This window comes from Salminus brasiliensis, chromosome 19, assembly GCF_030463535.1.
Source record: "Salminus brasiliensis chromosome 19, fSalBra1.hap2, whole genome shotgun sequence".
NCBI classification, from domain to species: Eukaryota; Metazoa; Chordata; class Actinopteri; order Characiformes; family Bryconidae; genus Salminus; species Salminus brasiliensis.
Window position 1 is genome coordinate 13,145,569 of NC_132896.1, and position 17,429 is coordinate 13,162,997.

Sequence of the window (17,429 nt, forward strand, 5' to 3'; positions counted from 1 at the left end):
TGAAGCTGTTAGTAAATCCTCTCTGTCTTTCTTTCTCCCTTCTCTCCTCTTCTCTTCCTCCTTCTGCCTCTCTCTCCCTCTGCTTTTGCCCTGGGGTCATGCGAACCCACATCATTAGAGCTAACCCTACAGTGAACTGGGTGTGCTATGCAGGTAAACAACAGAAGGAAAGATTCACAAGGAAAGGGATTAAATGCTGAGGTCCGTATTGGTCAAAGCGATGTGTTGTTTTCCCTGATTTAGCTGTAGGTTTGTCAACACCTTTAAAATAACGGTCACTGTACCTTTCTCAGACATGTGAGGGAAGGCCGTTATTAGAAAAGAAATAGACAGTACAGATTCAGCTCAGTCCTTTATTATTTCCATGCTGTCATGTAAAAACCTTGTATATCCAACACCTTGTATATACACCAATACATTGTACAGTGAAGATTTCAGTACGATGAACTGGATATGAAATTGTATTTTTAAAATGATCAATATTTTGAGTATTATAGGAACAACAACGTATGAAACAGTACATGAAATCAAATTTCACATTGTCTCAATTTCTTCTGTAAAGTTGACATTAAAGAGATAAATGTCCAAATGTTTGTGGACACCCCTTCTAATGAATACATTCCACTACTTTAAGATGCCCCCTTTGCTGACACTGTTGTACAAATGCAGACACACACAGCTTGTCTAGTCCCTGTAGATAATATTGGCAATAGAATAGAGCTCTCTGGAGCAGATAAACATGAACCTATTGACACCATCCTTAATACCAGATGCAGAACCCCCCCAAGGAGTTGGGGATGAGGTGAGGTGGTGATCATCCAGCATTCTGACCTTACAAATGCTTTTTGTCGCTGAATACAATCAAATCCTCAAAGCAATGCTCCAAAAATACAGTAGAAAGCCTTCACTGGACAGTAGAGACAGTTACGCCAACAAAAGCAGGATAAACTCATTTAATACCCTTGATTTCGGAAGAAACAATGAATGGGCAGGTGTCCCAATACTTTTGTCCATGTGGTGTTTGAGGTTTTCCCAGTGTTGATTTAGACAGTTTGTCAAGCTTTTATCATGAATTGTGAAATATAAAACATGTGAAGGTGAACAGGATGAGCACATAGAATCATGTTATACATTTAACCACTATGTTATACATTTCTTTTATTGAATACTGATTCCAAACCATTGTGAAACATTGGTGGCCGGAAGTCCAGGAGATCATATTTGTCCTTGCTCTTTCAGAGGGGGTATGATGGCCCACACTCTCCCCATCTCCCCATCACTCAGAGTGATGTAAGCCAAAGTGGGCATCTGTTAGCTGGTGTTCTAAGATTAGCAATTAGTGCTCTCCTCCAAGCATGTTGATCTGTCCAATGACATCTCAGAGGAACCATGTGATTACCTTCACCCTTCCAGCTACCGTAGCACCATATGACTGTGGAGTCCTAACTAGCAGTGGGAATTGGAAATGTTTAATTGAGGAAAACTCATCTTCTTCACCTTCTTCTCACCATCTCTTCCTTTGATTTCACACCTCAGTACCACCTTATTACCTGCCTGATCCTCAGTCCTGTTCCATAAAGGGATGGGGTGCTCCAGTGATTATGTAGTGGAGTTTAAACATTTAGCATGAATGCTTAATGTAATAATTCATGTCTCATACATTTAGCATTTAACACAGTATAGGAATACTGCCTTAAATTGATTAACAAGCTTCAGGATTTGGATCTTTGTGTGAACATCCAGGAGCACCATTGTCATGTGAAAGGCCAGAGAGCCCTAAGAAGAAGCCAATGGTCATCTTTGTTTATCTTTGTGTTCATGGCCTACTACACGATGATCATTAGTTGCTGTCCTCACCCTCCCTGTGGCCATGGCGACTGTGATAGATGCTGAATCTATGCTGGATTGTACCGAATCCATTTGGACAGTGTTGCGTGTATGACTTTTATGGTGTATATGTGATACAGCACGGGATGCCCCTCAGGCCAGGCTTTCCCAGGCCATATCCAGACTGTGATGGATGAGAGGGGAGGCTGCTAAGCCCCTTTGGCCTGATAAATTTGTTCCATACTGGGCTTACTAATAGCCCTAGCCCATGGAGAGGCACGAGGAACGAGAAGGCAAGAGAGAGAGAGGGAAATGGAGGGAGAGACAATGGGGGAAAGGAAAGCTAGAGAGAGTCAGAGACAGTGGGCAAGATTAGGGTAAGAATGCAAAGGGGAAAGTAAAGAAGAGTGATGGTTGGAGAACGGACAGCAATTGTTTAGCCCTGAAATTGCCCCCCATCCCCTCTCACTCCTTTAGCACCTTGTGCATGCAGTAAGTATGCGTGAGTGAGTTCACTTGGGGACAGCACTGCTCTAGCTGGACTTCCAAACTAGTCCTGCACTTCCACCTCACTTATGGTGGACATTATGAACACACACAGGCACACACAAATACACAAAAACATCTCTTACCCTATCACCCTGGTGTTTCTCTCTGTCCAATTCTCTCTCTCCTTGTCTCTCTCTCCTTGTCTCTCTTTAAGTGCTGTATAGAAGAGCGTGTTCTTTCTCTTTTGTGCCTTTGCCTTGTTGCTTACTAATGGCTTTTCATACAGAATCCTCGCTGGTCAGAATCCTTGCTGGCCGGGTCAATATGAGACATTGCAGCTGAAATTAGTCTGCCAAAGCAGCGCATGGCTGTGGCTGAGTGTCAGAAACACTAGCGTACCTTAGCACAAACTAATAAGACTCTCAGTGTAACAAGTAGGGAGACTTACACAAACTGGGATTGGAGAACACTTCATAAATTGGAGTCAGAGGGTCTCCTTGCATTACTGTGCGAGTGTATAGTCACACACAGCCTTAGGGTGGTCATTTCAGTGTGCTGAGTAGTAATGCACCAATGACGAATTTAATAGCTGAGGCTGATTTCTTTACAGACAGATTGCCAATTGAGTGATTTTTGAGGCCAATTTATGAACTTTAATATAACTTTTTCCTCTGAAGCTTGCATTTTGCAGCTTAATGGTATGAAGCATAGCACTGATATCAAATACAGTCCTAGTAGACACATTAAATTGCTGCATTTAAGGTCAGAGCAGTATACATCTTCACAGGTAACCTTTACCGATATGAGTCCCAGCACCACTCTAGCAGAAGTGAGTTTTCGACACAAGGCTGAAGTTTCTTCTATAGGCCTTCTAAAGGATTCCTATTTTTCATTCCACCTTCAATGATGCAGGAGATACTGTATATGTTGCTGTTGTCCAATGAGACCATGTATCTCCATTTTTGTCTGTTTTTAGTTTTCTCCATGGTTTGAACCTTGTAGCTGTTCTGTACAATGTGTAAATAATTATGAATGAATGGACACCAATAAAATGTCCCAAATTACTTTACAAATAACTGTTATTTTACATTTAATTCCATTAAAAGTTAAGACCATTTTTGCCTTTCATTTTTTTTGTTTTTCATACAAACAGACATACTGTATTACCTACTGTACTTGAAAGCTAGCTTTGTGTATATACTGATATATATATATATATATATATATATATATATATAGAGAGAGAGAGAGAGAGAGAGAGAGATCAAATCATATATCATATAGATTTCTCAAATATAAACCAAATAGAACATATGCTATAATGTATACAGCAGTGTACACATACCGTAACTGACACACCAGACTGCTGCTGCACACCATAGCACCATCTGAATATCCTTTATGCAAATCAGTATCAACCAGTCAGAAATGTATATGAATATGTGGCACAGAAAAAAACGATTGCCCATAGTCAGGCTTAACACTGAAGAATCAACACCATCCCCACTGCCCACGTCCTTGTCGAGGACCAGAGTTTCATTTCCCTAGTCACTCCATTGCTACACTCCATGCATGTCAACGTAAGTGATGTGCTAACCATTATGCATGTCTGCTAGCCAGGGCTTCATTTTGCACAGAATCAGGCCAAATCAGGACTGACACCTTTCAGATTGGCTCCAGCACCTATGTTGGTGGGTTTAGAGGACAAATAAATGACATTTGCACAACAGTTAGTTAGTTAGTATTCATGAAATATCATCAACATCACCAAACAGAATGGTACAAAATGAATGTTGTTGCTAGCTTTGAGATTGTCAGTTCATAACACATCATGCCATGGCACACAAGCAGAGACACAAGGCCACAAATAAAATTCCACAAAGCTAAAATTCTGTTTATCTGGAGAATATTTTGCAGTTTTGATACTTAGTATTCAACAACCACTATTAATGGTTCAGCATACTATACTATAAATAATACTATAAATGATTCATTAACAACTTTAAATGATTCAGTAGCTACTACACATGATTCATTAATGACTAAATGTTTCAGTGTCTGCAATAAATGATTCAGTAATAACATAAATGATTTAGCAACCATTATCAACGATGCAGTAATGACCATAAATGATTCAGTAACTACAATAAATGATTCATTAATGACTACAAGATTCAGTATCTGCTATAAATGATTCAGTAATAACATAAATGATTTAGTAACTATTATCAATGATGCAGTAATGACCATAAATGATTCAGTAACTAAAATAAATGATTCATTAATGACTAAAAGATTCAGTATCTGCTATAATTGATTCAGTATCTGCTATTAAAAAAATTCGCTACGTTCTATGAAACTGATCTGTAAGGCCATTGGACAACAGTGCAATGGAATTTAGCATATTAGTAATTAGAAGTATGGCCCCATTTAAGGCCCTATATACAGGCCTTTAGGATCATGGGATATGGCTAAAAAGGAGGAATATTCAACAAAATAGAGTCTCCTGTTTCTTTTTTGCTATGTTAGAGACCCCCCAGTTTACAATCAGCTCATCTTTGGAAGTAGGTAGTGTTTGGCAAAAAACTTGTGTATAACATTTTTTTCCCAGTGTCATACTCATGCTTTATTCTTTCTAACAAGTTTGGAAAGAGAAGTGTGTTCCCACAAGAGAACATTTATTGCCTAAGAACCTCATTAACACACTCATTAATCCTAAAATCCACCAATATCACGAATCTTGCTGCTAAGCTACAAGTTTAATGCTCCTTTTAACACAATTTTTTATGCTTTCTGCAACTTCTCCCACCTCATTTACCTGCTGGATCCACCATGATTCAGTGTAATGAAGCCTCAGATTTGATACTGAAGTTGGAGGTGATATGTTCAGTGAAATGGGTAGCATTTAACCTGAACCCTGCTTCATAACATTGACATAACCATGCTATCGACAGTCCAGTCCTAACAGATGCCCTATGGTGTCATGCATTGTTATTATCAGCTCTGGATAATAAATAATTTTCAGTCTTCATCGTCTTTTTTAAACAGGAGTACACAATAGATGTCTTCTTCAGGCAGAGCTGGAAAGATGAGAGGTTGAAGTTTGAGGGGCCGATGAACATCCTGCGTCTGAACAACCTGATGGCCAGCAAAATCTGGACTCCAGACACTTTCTTTCACAATGGAAAGAAATCGGTGGCACACAATATGACCATGCCCAACAAGCTACTGCGCATCCAGGATGATGGCACTTTGTTGTACACTATGAGGTAGGTCAGAGTCTTCATACTTTCAGTGTCTGTTGTCAGCATGCCAGTTTAAATGCCATAAGCAAAAAAAAATGTAAAATGTATTATTATTATTATTATTATTATTATTATTATTATTACTACTACTACTATTAGTTGTAGTAGTAGCAGCAGCAGCAGTAGAACCAATTTAAGAAGTAGTAGCGGTAATGCAGGGCAGCTGCAGCCTAACTGATAACTTGTTAGTTTATTACTTATTACTCATTCCATTATCAACTCATCACTCCAGCGCTGGCTCCTGCATTTCTGCATTTGTGCCATATCCAGATTGGCCTTTAGAATACCAAAGATTCTTTTTTAAGCTTGATGTGCTGGTGTTAATGAATTCCCCGCTTCTAATTTTGACATAGATGTTAAAGAGCAGCTAGCAATAAGAGATCGCCCAAACATTTTTTCATATTAGGACTTAGGACTTGGACTCTATATATGGTAGTCATTATCACAATACTGACACTGCTCTAAAGAAATCGCCAAAGTCTACAATGTTCAAATGAGCGCTCCAACGAACCACACTGCTTTTTGCCATGTGTGTATCTTCAAGATGAGTGTTCTTGTGTGTGCTTTGATTAATTGAGTTACCATATGCAGAACAGGCATTTGTTTACAGTGTATAGATGAGAGTAGTGCAAAGAATCTTTCCCCTTCCTAAATGCCCCCACCTCTTTTTGGGTAAATGCACCATGTAATTTGTTATTTGGCTGGTGGTAAATAAAAGGACTTTGACAGTGTAAGAGCATCAAAAAAGAATACCCTACTCATTTATAGTTATTAGGAATATGTTACCACTATGGCCAGTCGGGCAAACTATTATTTTATGCTGTTGCCAATGAACAATCAGCATTGTTACATAGGAAAATGAAAGAACTCTGGGTTATTTAGTGTCCTTTCAGTCTGCCAGTGCTGTTAACTAACTTACCCATATGTATGGGATTTCCTGGGCTTTTAACATGATGACTGTTGTCTTTAATATTATTACTTGTGCATAGTAAAGAGTGATACAGATGTACACATATACCTTAGACATAGACTTACTGACTAGCCAGGCCCCAAAATTTACTATTTTCATCCTCTCTGCAGATGGCCTGAAGCCACAGATCTCTCCTTTTACTGTCCTTCACTCTTTGAGGAAGTGAGGAAATCGTAAACTGGCTTTTTTGTTGTTAGATGGGCAAAATGTGAAACAGCCTCGTAGATTCATGTAATCCAAACAGTTATAAATTATTTTCATAACCATGCTAAATGTGATTCACCAGTGCATTTCTATTAAATTGCATGGCTTTTTTCAAGTGCAATATGTACTCAAAATTATGATGTTTAATCCATGTTGTGCAGCCCTGTTTCTTAGATAAAAGAACTACTCTTTCTGAGAACAGTACACTAAGAGTGTTTACACTTGTCCCAAAAACACCAAGCCAACTTCAGGGCTGATTCTGGGTGGAGGGGCTCATTATCGTAGGTTTGCTTTCACACAGAAGAATATAATACAAACCATGAACTATGCACATTTTCTCAAAATTGTAGGGCCTAGGTTCATCCATTTATCACTTTTAATTGTTTTCCTTGGATACAAACACTCAAGAAGAACAGTGCTTTTCTGCAGTTATAGCATTTCACTGTGCAGAGCACCTGCAAACATAAAGCCGTTCTGGTAGGAGAAAGTTTATAGGTTCTCTGGAGCACTCCAGAGCTCGAAAACAGCTTTTACACTTGACCAAACATATCGAACTTGCGGGTCAAGCCAACCTGGGTTCGGAAAAAGCTGTAGTGTGAAAACACCCTAAATCTATGTGTGACTCCAGTTAGAAAGGTAGCATTAAACATTTCTCTCCTGATGTGTCACTTCAGTTTCCTTCCTGAAATGGCACATCCGAGGTCCCTCTTTATCCCACTTATGCTCTGGAACACGACAAAGAAGAGGAGACTCCATCACTTCACCCTGTTATTCTTGCTTTAGACTTTATGTTAATTGTACTAATTCTTCTGTGGCTTGTGTGTGTGTATGTGCATCACAGGTTAACAGTACATGCAGAGTGTCCAATGCATCTCGAGGATTTCCCCATGGATTTCCATTCCTGTCCTCTGAAATTCGGCAGCTGTGAGTACCGTGGAGAGAGCGTTTCATTAGTGCATCTGTGGAGCTTTATACTGCTGTCAGGAGCTGAGCTAAGACCACCGCAGCAGGATAGCGTTAGCCACTGACAGTCTAGAAAGGAAATGGAAGTAGGTGCCCATTACCACTGTATACCAGAAAGACCCCAGAAGACCTGCCTGATGTTTTAGAAATGATCTGACCCAGTCGTCTAGCCATCATAATTTGCCCCCCTATCAAAGTGGCTCAGATCCTTAGGCCTTCTTTTAACATATCACCTTCAAGAACTGACTGTTCACTTGCTGCCTAATATGTCCCACCCCTTGACAGATGCCACTGTGGTGTTAATGCGGTGGTCAGAGGTGCTAATGTTATCGGAGTATATGTATATACCGCTGTATTTGATATAGTCAACCTTGTGACTCCACCATTTTTATCTAACAGTGATACATATTATATTAAATAACATATCTGTCGTTTTCTTTGATATCCTTAGACGCTTACACGCTAACCGAGGTGACGTACACCTGGACCAAGAACGCTTCAAACTCAGTGGTGGTGGAGGGTGAGAGCTCCCGGTTGAACCAGTACGACCTACTCGGACAGACTGTAGGGAATGAAACCATCAGATCCAGCACCGGTGAGCCACAACTCATTCTAAACAACTTCACGTTACAGAACCCAGGATGTCTTTGAATTGTCTTACAGCGATTAAATCTCTTTTTTAATCCCCCAGAAGTTTCACTGTAGTTGCTATATTGCTATATTGAGGCTCATCATGGGCGGCTTTGATTTCTATTTTAATCCTGGTATTTTTGTGTGTGGCCGTGCGTGTGTGTCTGACAAGAGACGTGAGCAGAATAGATGTGCTTTGTGGCTGTCTGGACATGCTTTATGCCTGCTGCTTGATATGTTATAGCAGATGACCGCATGTCATTTTCTCTGGTGCAATATTTTTAACGCTGTCTCTGGACACGACTCAACAGCACAGCCAGAAACACTTACGCTCATTCCTTTTCACCACCACCATCCTCCCCCACCACCCTGAGCTCGGTGTGTTCACACTGCAGGCTGTGGCCACATTTCTCACCCATTGCCTTTTAGTGCTTCAGTAAAGCGAACACAAACAGCACGGGGCAAAGCAGGGGGGAAAAAAGCCTGACAAGACATTCCACTTCTCCTGAGTGTAGAAAAGCCCCAACACACCGCCTCAGCAGCTTCACAGACAAGCATGGCTGGCATTCCACTGGGAAAGAACACTCTATCTCTATATTTCTTCTGCTTGTACTTCTCTCTCTAGCTCTAGCTCTCTCTCTCTCTCTCTCTGTCTCTCTCTGCTCCACATCTTTCCATTTCACCCTCTTTTTCTGTCTCGCTCCTTTTGAATGGAAAGAGGTGTGCAGGGGGAACTGCTATACACACAACTGTGAGGGAAACATCTACACATGTCTATACATCTTTGCCTCAGACAGAGTTTGTGGACTGGAAAAAAAACAAAACAAAACAAGTGACAGCGCAAGAGAATAACAGTTTGAGCTAGTACAGAAACTCTAGTTCATTCTATACACTTCACTATAAATAGGCATCGGGCAGAAGCACTATTTTGTGTGTGTGTGTGTGTACATATATATATATATATATATATATATATATATATATATATATATATATATATATATATATATATATATATATATATATATATATATCACTTACCCCTAAAGCTAAATGTGACCAGGCCTTAGCATTTGTCTTCCAAAACTATGGCTGCCCTTCGCTGTGTAGATTTCAAGTCACATGTGATCTACGGTGGCTTTCTGTGGTCTCAATATGGCTTTCGTTTAATGTAGAACTGTCAAAATGCTGCATGGTGCGTTGCGGCACACTGAGAAGTTAAGAAATGCACAAAGTCTTGAAGTGCCACGTCTGGGTATGTGCCTCCATTACAAACAGTACTAGTTTTGTCTACCTTTCTCTCTTCTCTACTCTCCCTGTCTTTATTTTCCCCTTCCTCTTGCCAGGAGTTTAGTAATAGGACCACTAGCTTGTGCTCCATCCAATACTTTTGAGATGGGTTGGGGAGTAAGCAGTGACGTGGGTTAGCGATCATCCAACATCCTGACCTCATTAACGCTCTTGTCACTAAGTACAACAAAATCATCACAGCAGTGCTCCCAAATCTTCTGATCATTATCTGATCAGCTTTCAACAGATAGTGAATATAGCGTTCCCTTTGAGATGGATATTCAGAACATGCATGAACGCATGAGTATTCAATTCAAGCTTTATTATCATGCCAAGCTGGAGTGCACAGCTGTATAAACATTGATTCAAAAGGCACATATTTATATGCATCCATGTAAGTGAGTATATTATAATTAGTGCTTTAGAATTAATGAGCAGTTTCCCAGCTACCATGATAAGCCCATCAGTTCTCCAGTTGCACCAACCTCATTTACATAAAGAAGACGCCTTAACACTACCACATACTGGCCTAAAGTAATTGGCTTTTGAGATCTTGACAGAGCACATATAGAGGGCATGTATACTTTATACTGGAGTATATATTCTGTAGTAACAGTAGAACTGGAGTAATGTGAGCTGGAGTAACTGGAGTAAGTTGTCTTTATCAGTTAATAATCAACATTTTTAACTAGTTGTGAACAAGCAAGCAATGTTTCAGTGATTTTAAGATATAGTACACTATATCAATCAGATTGTGATTAAACAAATACATGTTTCCAGATGGGGTAAGAAATAATTGAAGACATTTCATTTGTTTATTAAATTTGAACTTTAAGCTAAAAGTTTACTTTCAATTAATTGTAAGAAACCTTTTCTTATCACATTTGTAATATCCTTGAGGCAGCTCTCCTTCATGGGCTACATGATGCTTTCTTTTATGACCCAGAGGTTAATATAAGACCCCACATTTACATATATGGCATTTAGCAGACACTTATCCAGACACTCCTGTATTTAACCTAAATACAATATCAAATATTGCAGAAAAAGACACCTGAATGCAACCACAAGTCTTTAATAAGGGCTCAGTTAAGTGATCTTGACAGAGATGGGTGATTGGTCAACGTTTGAAGACCTCAAGCCACCCATCTGTTTAGACACCCAGGGGGAGTATATTTCACCACCTTGGTGCCAGGACAGAGAACAGTCTAGATGTTTGTCTTCCATGTGTCATGAAGGATTGTGGGTCAATCCAAGCCATAGTCGAAGCTCTGAGAGCTCTAGGTACAGATCAGATTTTGACCACTGCCATCAGATTGGAAGGGGCTGGTTTTTGGCTTTGCAAGCCAAAGTCAGGGTTTGAAATCTGATGCGGGGAGCTTCAGGAAGCTAGTGAAAGGAAAGTGACATGGCTACACTTAGGACACATAAAAACAAGTTGTGCTGTGGAATTCTGGATCAGTTGCAAGGGCCTGATTGCATACATGGGAAGACCAGCCAGACGAAAGTTACAATAGTGAAGCTTTGAGATGATACTGAACTAAGCAAGAACCTGGGTGGCCTCCCTAGAGAGCAAGAATGAAATTGCAGAGCCAGGCATGACAAGATGCCTTGAGTTTCTGTTAGTCTTTTAAGCATGTGTGTGTTCTGACCAGAGATGTACGAAGAATAGATGTGCTTTTGGCCTGCTAAACTTTTCACTGTACTTGGACACAAGAAATTATTTACTCTGTCATTTCAGCAGTCATTAAGACAACATACTGAGACTCAGTAAGTGATTTAGAGACCGATATGTTGTGTATGCTGATGTCTTAAGTGTCTAGCAGTTTTGGATCAATGGTCTGGCTGATTGAACTGTGCTCAATAGCTTGTGAGGCTCCTGGGACGCTCAATACACACATCTTCTGCCATGCAGCACATATTCGCCTGCTGCTGGATGAGGTCATGCAAAGGTCTTACCGATGCTATAGTTCTGCTGACCTCTGGCCTTTATCATCATGTGGTTGTCAGGGCAACAAGGTGGAAATGAGTTGACAGCAGTGCGGTGGGATGGGGTGGGGTGGGGGGGTTGAATTCTATTTATCAGACTGTGGCACTGGAGATAAGTGTGGCTCTCTGGATAGAATTTACAGACCTTAGTGCTTTCCTTTGAGGACTATTCAGTCAGGCCCAACAACATCATATACATATGTGTATGCGCACACATGCATGCATATTCACAATGCTAGCCCCAGGCCTGCTCTCTGGGGAGGTTGGTAAATCTCCTGATTGTGTGATGTTAGATTAATCATTCATTATGACAGCCTCAGTGTGTAGTCTAGTGTAGGGCGAATCTGGGTCATTCGGTACACTCAAGTGTGCACACTTTGTCTGAAGGGCCATTTAAGACACGTCTGGGTCTACAAGCACTTAAAGATGGATCTTCTACGTTTAAGGAGAGATTTGAAGAATGGGGAGATTAATCACAGTGCAGCTCGCATGCAAACCTAGACGACAGGGTTTACTCACATGCGTAGCTGCATTTTAGAGTTGCAATGTACACAAAACTGCAGGCAACACAAACAAATCAGGGCAATTATTCTCTATGAAGCGTTTTAACTAATCAGGCTTTATAGTTAGTTTGTATGGAGAGTGCCAGATGATGCTTTATTTATAGCTCTTTCCACTCAGATAATTGCATGGAAAGATGATTACTGAATCCATAATAAATGCATGACTGCTTTAAGTCACATGTTCATGTTCTGCCTGAATCCGCTTGTCCTACGTCTGCCTTTCCAGCTTTCCTAGTCTTGATGGTCCTTCATGTCTTGCTTTGAGAGAAGCATTCATCATTTTGATGTAATTGGTGGTGTGTGTAGTGGTGGTGGTGGTGGTGGGGGGGTGTTCTTGACTCATACTTGTATCAAAGAAACTGTGTGCCACGTTCCCACAGTGCCACCCTACTCAACGATGACACATCTGCATTTCAAACAACGATCGCCATGGTGATGGTCCCACAGTTGGTGGAAGAGGAGAGCTGCTCATGATCGCTGGTTGCAATTAGGAGGCTAGATTTACATTGTCATTTGGAGCAGAGAGAGAGAGGTGGGGGGGGAGAGACCAGTCACGCTTTTGGTTCCCTGCCTGACCGACTTCCCAATTCCCTACTCGGCTCACCTCCCTAATCCCAGTCTGTGTAACTCTGAGTGTTCCTGTCCCGGTTGCCATCTCAATCTTCATCTCAGTCTGATGCTCTATACCTATTATAATCTCTGTCTCTGTCCCAGTTACCATCTCTATCCTTGTCCCGACCTCCCTGTTTTTCCAGTCTCCTGTTCCACTTGTCAACTGTATAGTTGCATGGCCCATCCTTATCCAATCCCTTGTCCTGTCCCACTTCTGAATAAGTGACCAAACGTTGTCTAGACGTTGAATTTTGGTTGGAAATCTAAGTCACATATACGACCAAAAACTAACACTGGACTGACGTCAAGCTCTACTGTCATGCAGATGTTGAATTTTGGTTAAAAAACAAAGTCTTATAGTCAATATTGGGTTGACAATAAGCTCCAACATTACACCATGACTTAAAACCAACAACACATTAGCGTCTAATGTTAGAATATCACGTTTTGCTGACGTTAACATTATGAAACTTCACATGTGTTGGGTTTTGGTCACCTTTCCTCACAACTGTGTTCTAATTATACCTCAAATTGGCATTGGCTTTAGACATTGTCCTGACGTGATGACCTACATTCAAACAGATAACCACGTGTATCAATATTGCCGGCCAGCTGAGTTTATGTCTGACTCGCTCATTCTGTACCATTAATAAGTGTGCACACTCTTTACATGATATGAGCACTCTCATCCGCCAGTCCCCCAGTGACCTCGTCCAGCCCGACGACATGCAGAACGGATTTCATATTGATACCGTAATAATGATCTTCACGCTATGCAGACCGTGGCCTTCAACTGCTTCATACTCTATCTCTCCTTCCCTCGCTCTCTCACTCCTCTGTCACTCTCTCGCTCTCTGTCTCACTCTCACACACACACTCACACTTCATCCTCCTCCTTATCCGCCGCGCACACAGGCGTGGGGAGAGGCATGGCAAATTGAATTAAGGAGATAGAGAGCATCACAGGGCACTGAGAGTACACCAGCTCATTTGAGTAAAATTCTTCCACGCCAGTCCAGCCCTGCTCGCTTCCACAAGGGCCGAACATAGGCAGGAAGAGCAGGAGTGTGCGCTCAGACAAAAGGCGGGAGAGTGTGTCTTAGAGGATTAGAGTAGGGTAGAATCCCTCTGTGTGCTCGCTCCAGAGGAAGAGAGAAGGAGTTTCCCTCTCTGCCAAGTGACAGCATCAAGGCATCCTCCACCGAGCGCAAAGAATCCAGATATATTTCTCTCTTCTGTTGCCATGGGCAACGCACATCTTGCTCACTCTGTCTCTCTCTCTCTGTCTCTCTCTCTCCCCCCTCTCTCTCCCCTTCTGTCTTCTGGACAGTTTTCTACGAGAGATCCTCCGTTCCAAGCCAGGCAGCGTGCCATGTTGCTGTAGCTCAGAGAGCTATTGAGACGTGCAAATTACACCAGCCTAATGCGTTAACCGCTTCATGCCATTGTCACGCTGATTCGCTGACTTCGCCCCATTGTCTCCTCTTAGGCTGTTGAGTTAGCGCTGCACTGAATCCACGCTGAGTTAATGGTTTTAAATATCGACTAAATGGAGAACTGCTATTCTTTTTATACAAGAGAGAGCACATGGCCACATGTTGGCTAAGACACAAGAAGAGCTTGACCATTGTTGGCCAAGGGTATGTCCAATCCAAAAGCAGGGCATTCTTCATACCCATATATGTCGTGAGTGATGTGTGGTATATTTTAAACACATTAAAAATAAATAAAGCATGCACTAGGTGTCCAAATGTTTGTGGACACCCCTTCTAATGAATGCATTCAGCTACTTTAAACTGCACCCATTGCAGAAACTGATGTGCAAATGCGCGCGCACACACACACACACACACACACACACACACACACACACACACACACAGCTTGTCTTGTCTAGTACCAGTATAGAAGTATTGCCAACAGAATATGACTCTCTGGAGCAGAGCATGAACCCACTGGCACCATGTCTAATACCTGGGCTAGAGGGGTAAAAAGCCCAGCAGCATTAAGCTGTGGAGCAGTGAAACTGTGTTCTCCAGAAGGATGGTCGGTGCTCCATCCAATACTTCAGTGCTCTGTCGGTGCTTCATCCAATACTTTTCGGAAGAGTCAGGAAATTAGGGATGAGATGGGGTGGTGATTATCCATCATCCTGACATCCATGGCTAATGCTCTTGTCGCTTAATTCAATCAAATCCTTACATCAATGCTCCAGAGTCTAGTAGAAAGCCTTCCCTGCACAGTAGAGACAGTTACTTCAATAAAAGCAGAATACACTCTTTTTAATACCCTTGATTTCAGAAGAAAGAATGAATGAGGACGTGAATTGAGTGTCCAAAAAGTTTTGTCCATTTAGTGTACAACTAGTAGGGAAACATGTAGTTGCTGTTATGTGAAAAACCTTGTATCTTCAAAATGGCAACTTAACGGAGGAAAGGAAAAGACATTCTTAGCTTTCAATGGAAGTATTTTGGAGCATTTCTATTGGTCCATTCATCATAAACACAATATAAAGATCTGTCACATTATGTCAAAAATGGAGATACGAGATTATTGCTGGACTACAGTAATGTATAATACATAGCTGTCTACAACTTCTGTTGCACCAGTTGCTAACCCCCAAAATCCTTATGGAGCCTAAATCAAATCCCTCTCAGCACCCAAGGTTTCAAAAATTGGCAAAGACTCCAGAGAATATCAAAGCTGACCAAGTAACCGGCATGTTCTGATCAGCTTTTCTCACCTTTGCTTTGTCACAGTGACATGTAATTAGGACCAAAATGTAATTCATAGAACTTTTCTTAGTCATGATGTATATAATCCGGTTGTGTGCTGCCCTACTTACTGTATAATACCCCTCTCCTATCCCTTCCAGGAGAGTACACGGTAATGACTGCCCACTTCCACCTGAAGAGGAAGATTGGATATTTTGTGATTCAGACGTACCTACCATGCATCATGACAGTCATCCTCTCCCAGGTGTCCTTTTGGCTCAACCGAGAGTCTGTGCCTGCCAGAACTGTGTTTGGTGAGTACTAGAAAACCATCTCAGTCAGCGATCTTGCTTAATTCACAATGCTATGTATGTGCTAATTGCTAATTACACATACACTTCACTCATTCATCGTTATGCATAGTTTTACCACACCAGCTGAATTGACCGTTCCATACTCCACTCACAAATGCATTCTTTCATAGAAACTGTTACAAGGTTGAATAGCTTTTCAGAACATTGGCAGAAAACCTAAGGACAGAGTGTAGCTCACATTACATCATTACAGCATGTTTTCACATCAGGTTGTTACACTGCTGTTGTGCAATCTCTATGTATTACTTAACATACAGTTATGTTTGCAGTAAGTCTGCAGTTTAAAATGCTACTCTACTGACACGACACATGGTAAATGACATTGACATACACCATATAAACAAAAGAACTGAAGCACACTGAGTTCACATCATTGAATCCAGGTGTTTTGTTCAGGCCCATTGTCACAGCTGTGTAAAATCCAGCACCTAGCCATGCAGTCTGCCTTTATACACATTAGTGAAAGAATGGGTGGTTACAAAAAGCTCACTAAATTCCAGTGTGGTTCTGTATTAGGAGACCACCGTTGCAACAAGTCAGTTGGTGAAATGTCTTCACTCCTAGATATTCCTTCATCAACTGTGAATGGTATTATTGAAAAGTGGAAGCATTCAGCAACTCACAAAGTAACAGACCACATAAAGTTACAGTGTGGGGTCACCTAGTGCTGAGCTCAGTGCATACTGCATAAAAGTCTCTAAAGTTCTGCTGATTCAGTAACTGCAGAGCTCCAAACCTGGTGTTAGAGCTGCAAAGGTGGGCCAACTCCATATTAATGCTTTAATCTCTAGGCATTAATATGGAGTTGGTCCCCCTTTGCTGTTGCCACTTTGTTTTTTTAATTATATCATGGGGTATCATCCTTTTTTTAGAATCACTGTAAGTTTGCAGTGTATTAAGAGTTTATCCACTAACAAGTTTTGGCGATATTCATAAAATATTACAGCCAATTTGTGTTCTCATAGCATATATTGCTAAAATTGATTTTTCTTTTTGCACAAAAAATTATTTAAAGATGGATCTGTACACTCCCCTTGAACTAACCCACACTCATCTAGTTATAGTCTACACCACTAATATTTATACTGGTCCATGCTGCATGTCATGCTATGATGTCTTATGGCCTACTTAAACTGCACTTACACCAACACTGCAAGATTCTTTGCTGTGTCCCCCCGTTTTCCCAGAGTGCACACCCCACTCAATAAATAGCCAATAGGGAAATGAGTCCATCTTCAGTCCTCCTCACTAAATCTGTCGGAAGGTAGTATGTGTCACAGATAAATCTGTCACTCCAGGTTTATGATTTATGAAGGCTTTTATAGCTGAAGGTTATATAGTGCCGCTTCCTTGTGATCCCTGCTTATGACAAAAATCTATGGCAATTAATCTTCTTTGACACCTGGAGTGAACTATAATATAGGAGCTGGGCTGAGAAAGAATTGTGAGACCTTGAATCTTTTGGGTGTAAACATTATGAAGCCAGTGGTGTAACTACT

General features: G+C 41.1%; 1 protein-coding gene across 3 annotated transcripts in view; it reads left to right on the forward strand.

The window, feature by feature from the left end:
• The window catches only part of gabra2b (gamma-aminobutyric acid type A receptor subunit alpha2b), a 54,641-nt gene that overhangs the window by 25,183 nt on the left and 12,029 nt on the right, over nt 1–17,429 (forward strand). For all 3 annotated transcript variants that reach the window (XM_072662998.1, XM_072662999.1, XM_072663000.1), the window contains exons 5-8: nt 5,365–5,585; nt 7,637–7,719; nt 8,210–8,353; nt 15,718–15,870. In XM_072662998.1, coding sequence (XP_072519099.1) covers nt 5,365–5,585; nt 7,637–7,719; nt 8,210–8,353; nt 15,718–15,870 — 601 coding nt within the window. The remainder of the gene's footprint in view (nt 1–5,364; nt 5,586–7,636; nt 7,720–8,209; nt 8,354–15,717; nt 15,871–17,429) is intronic.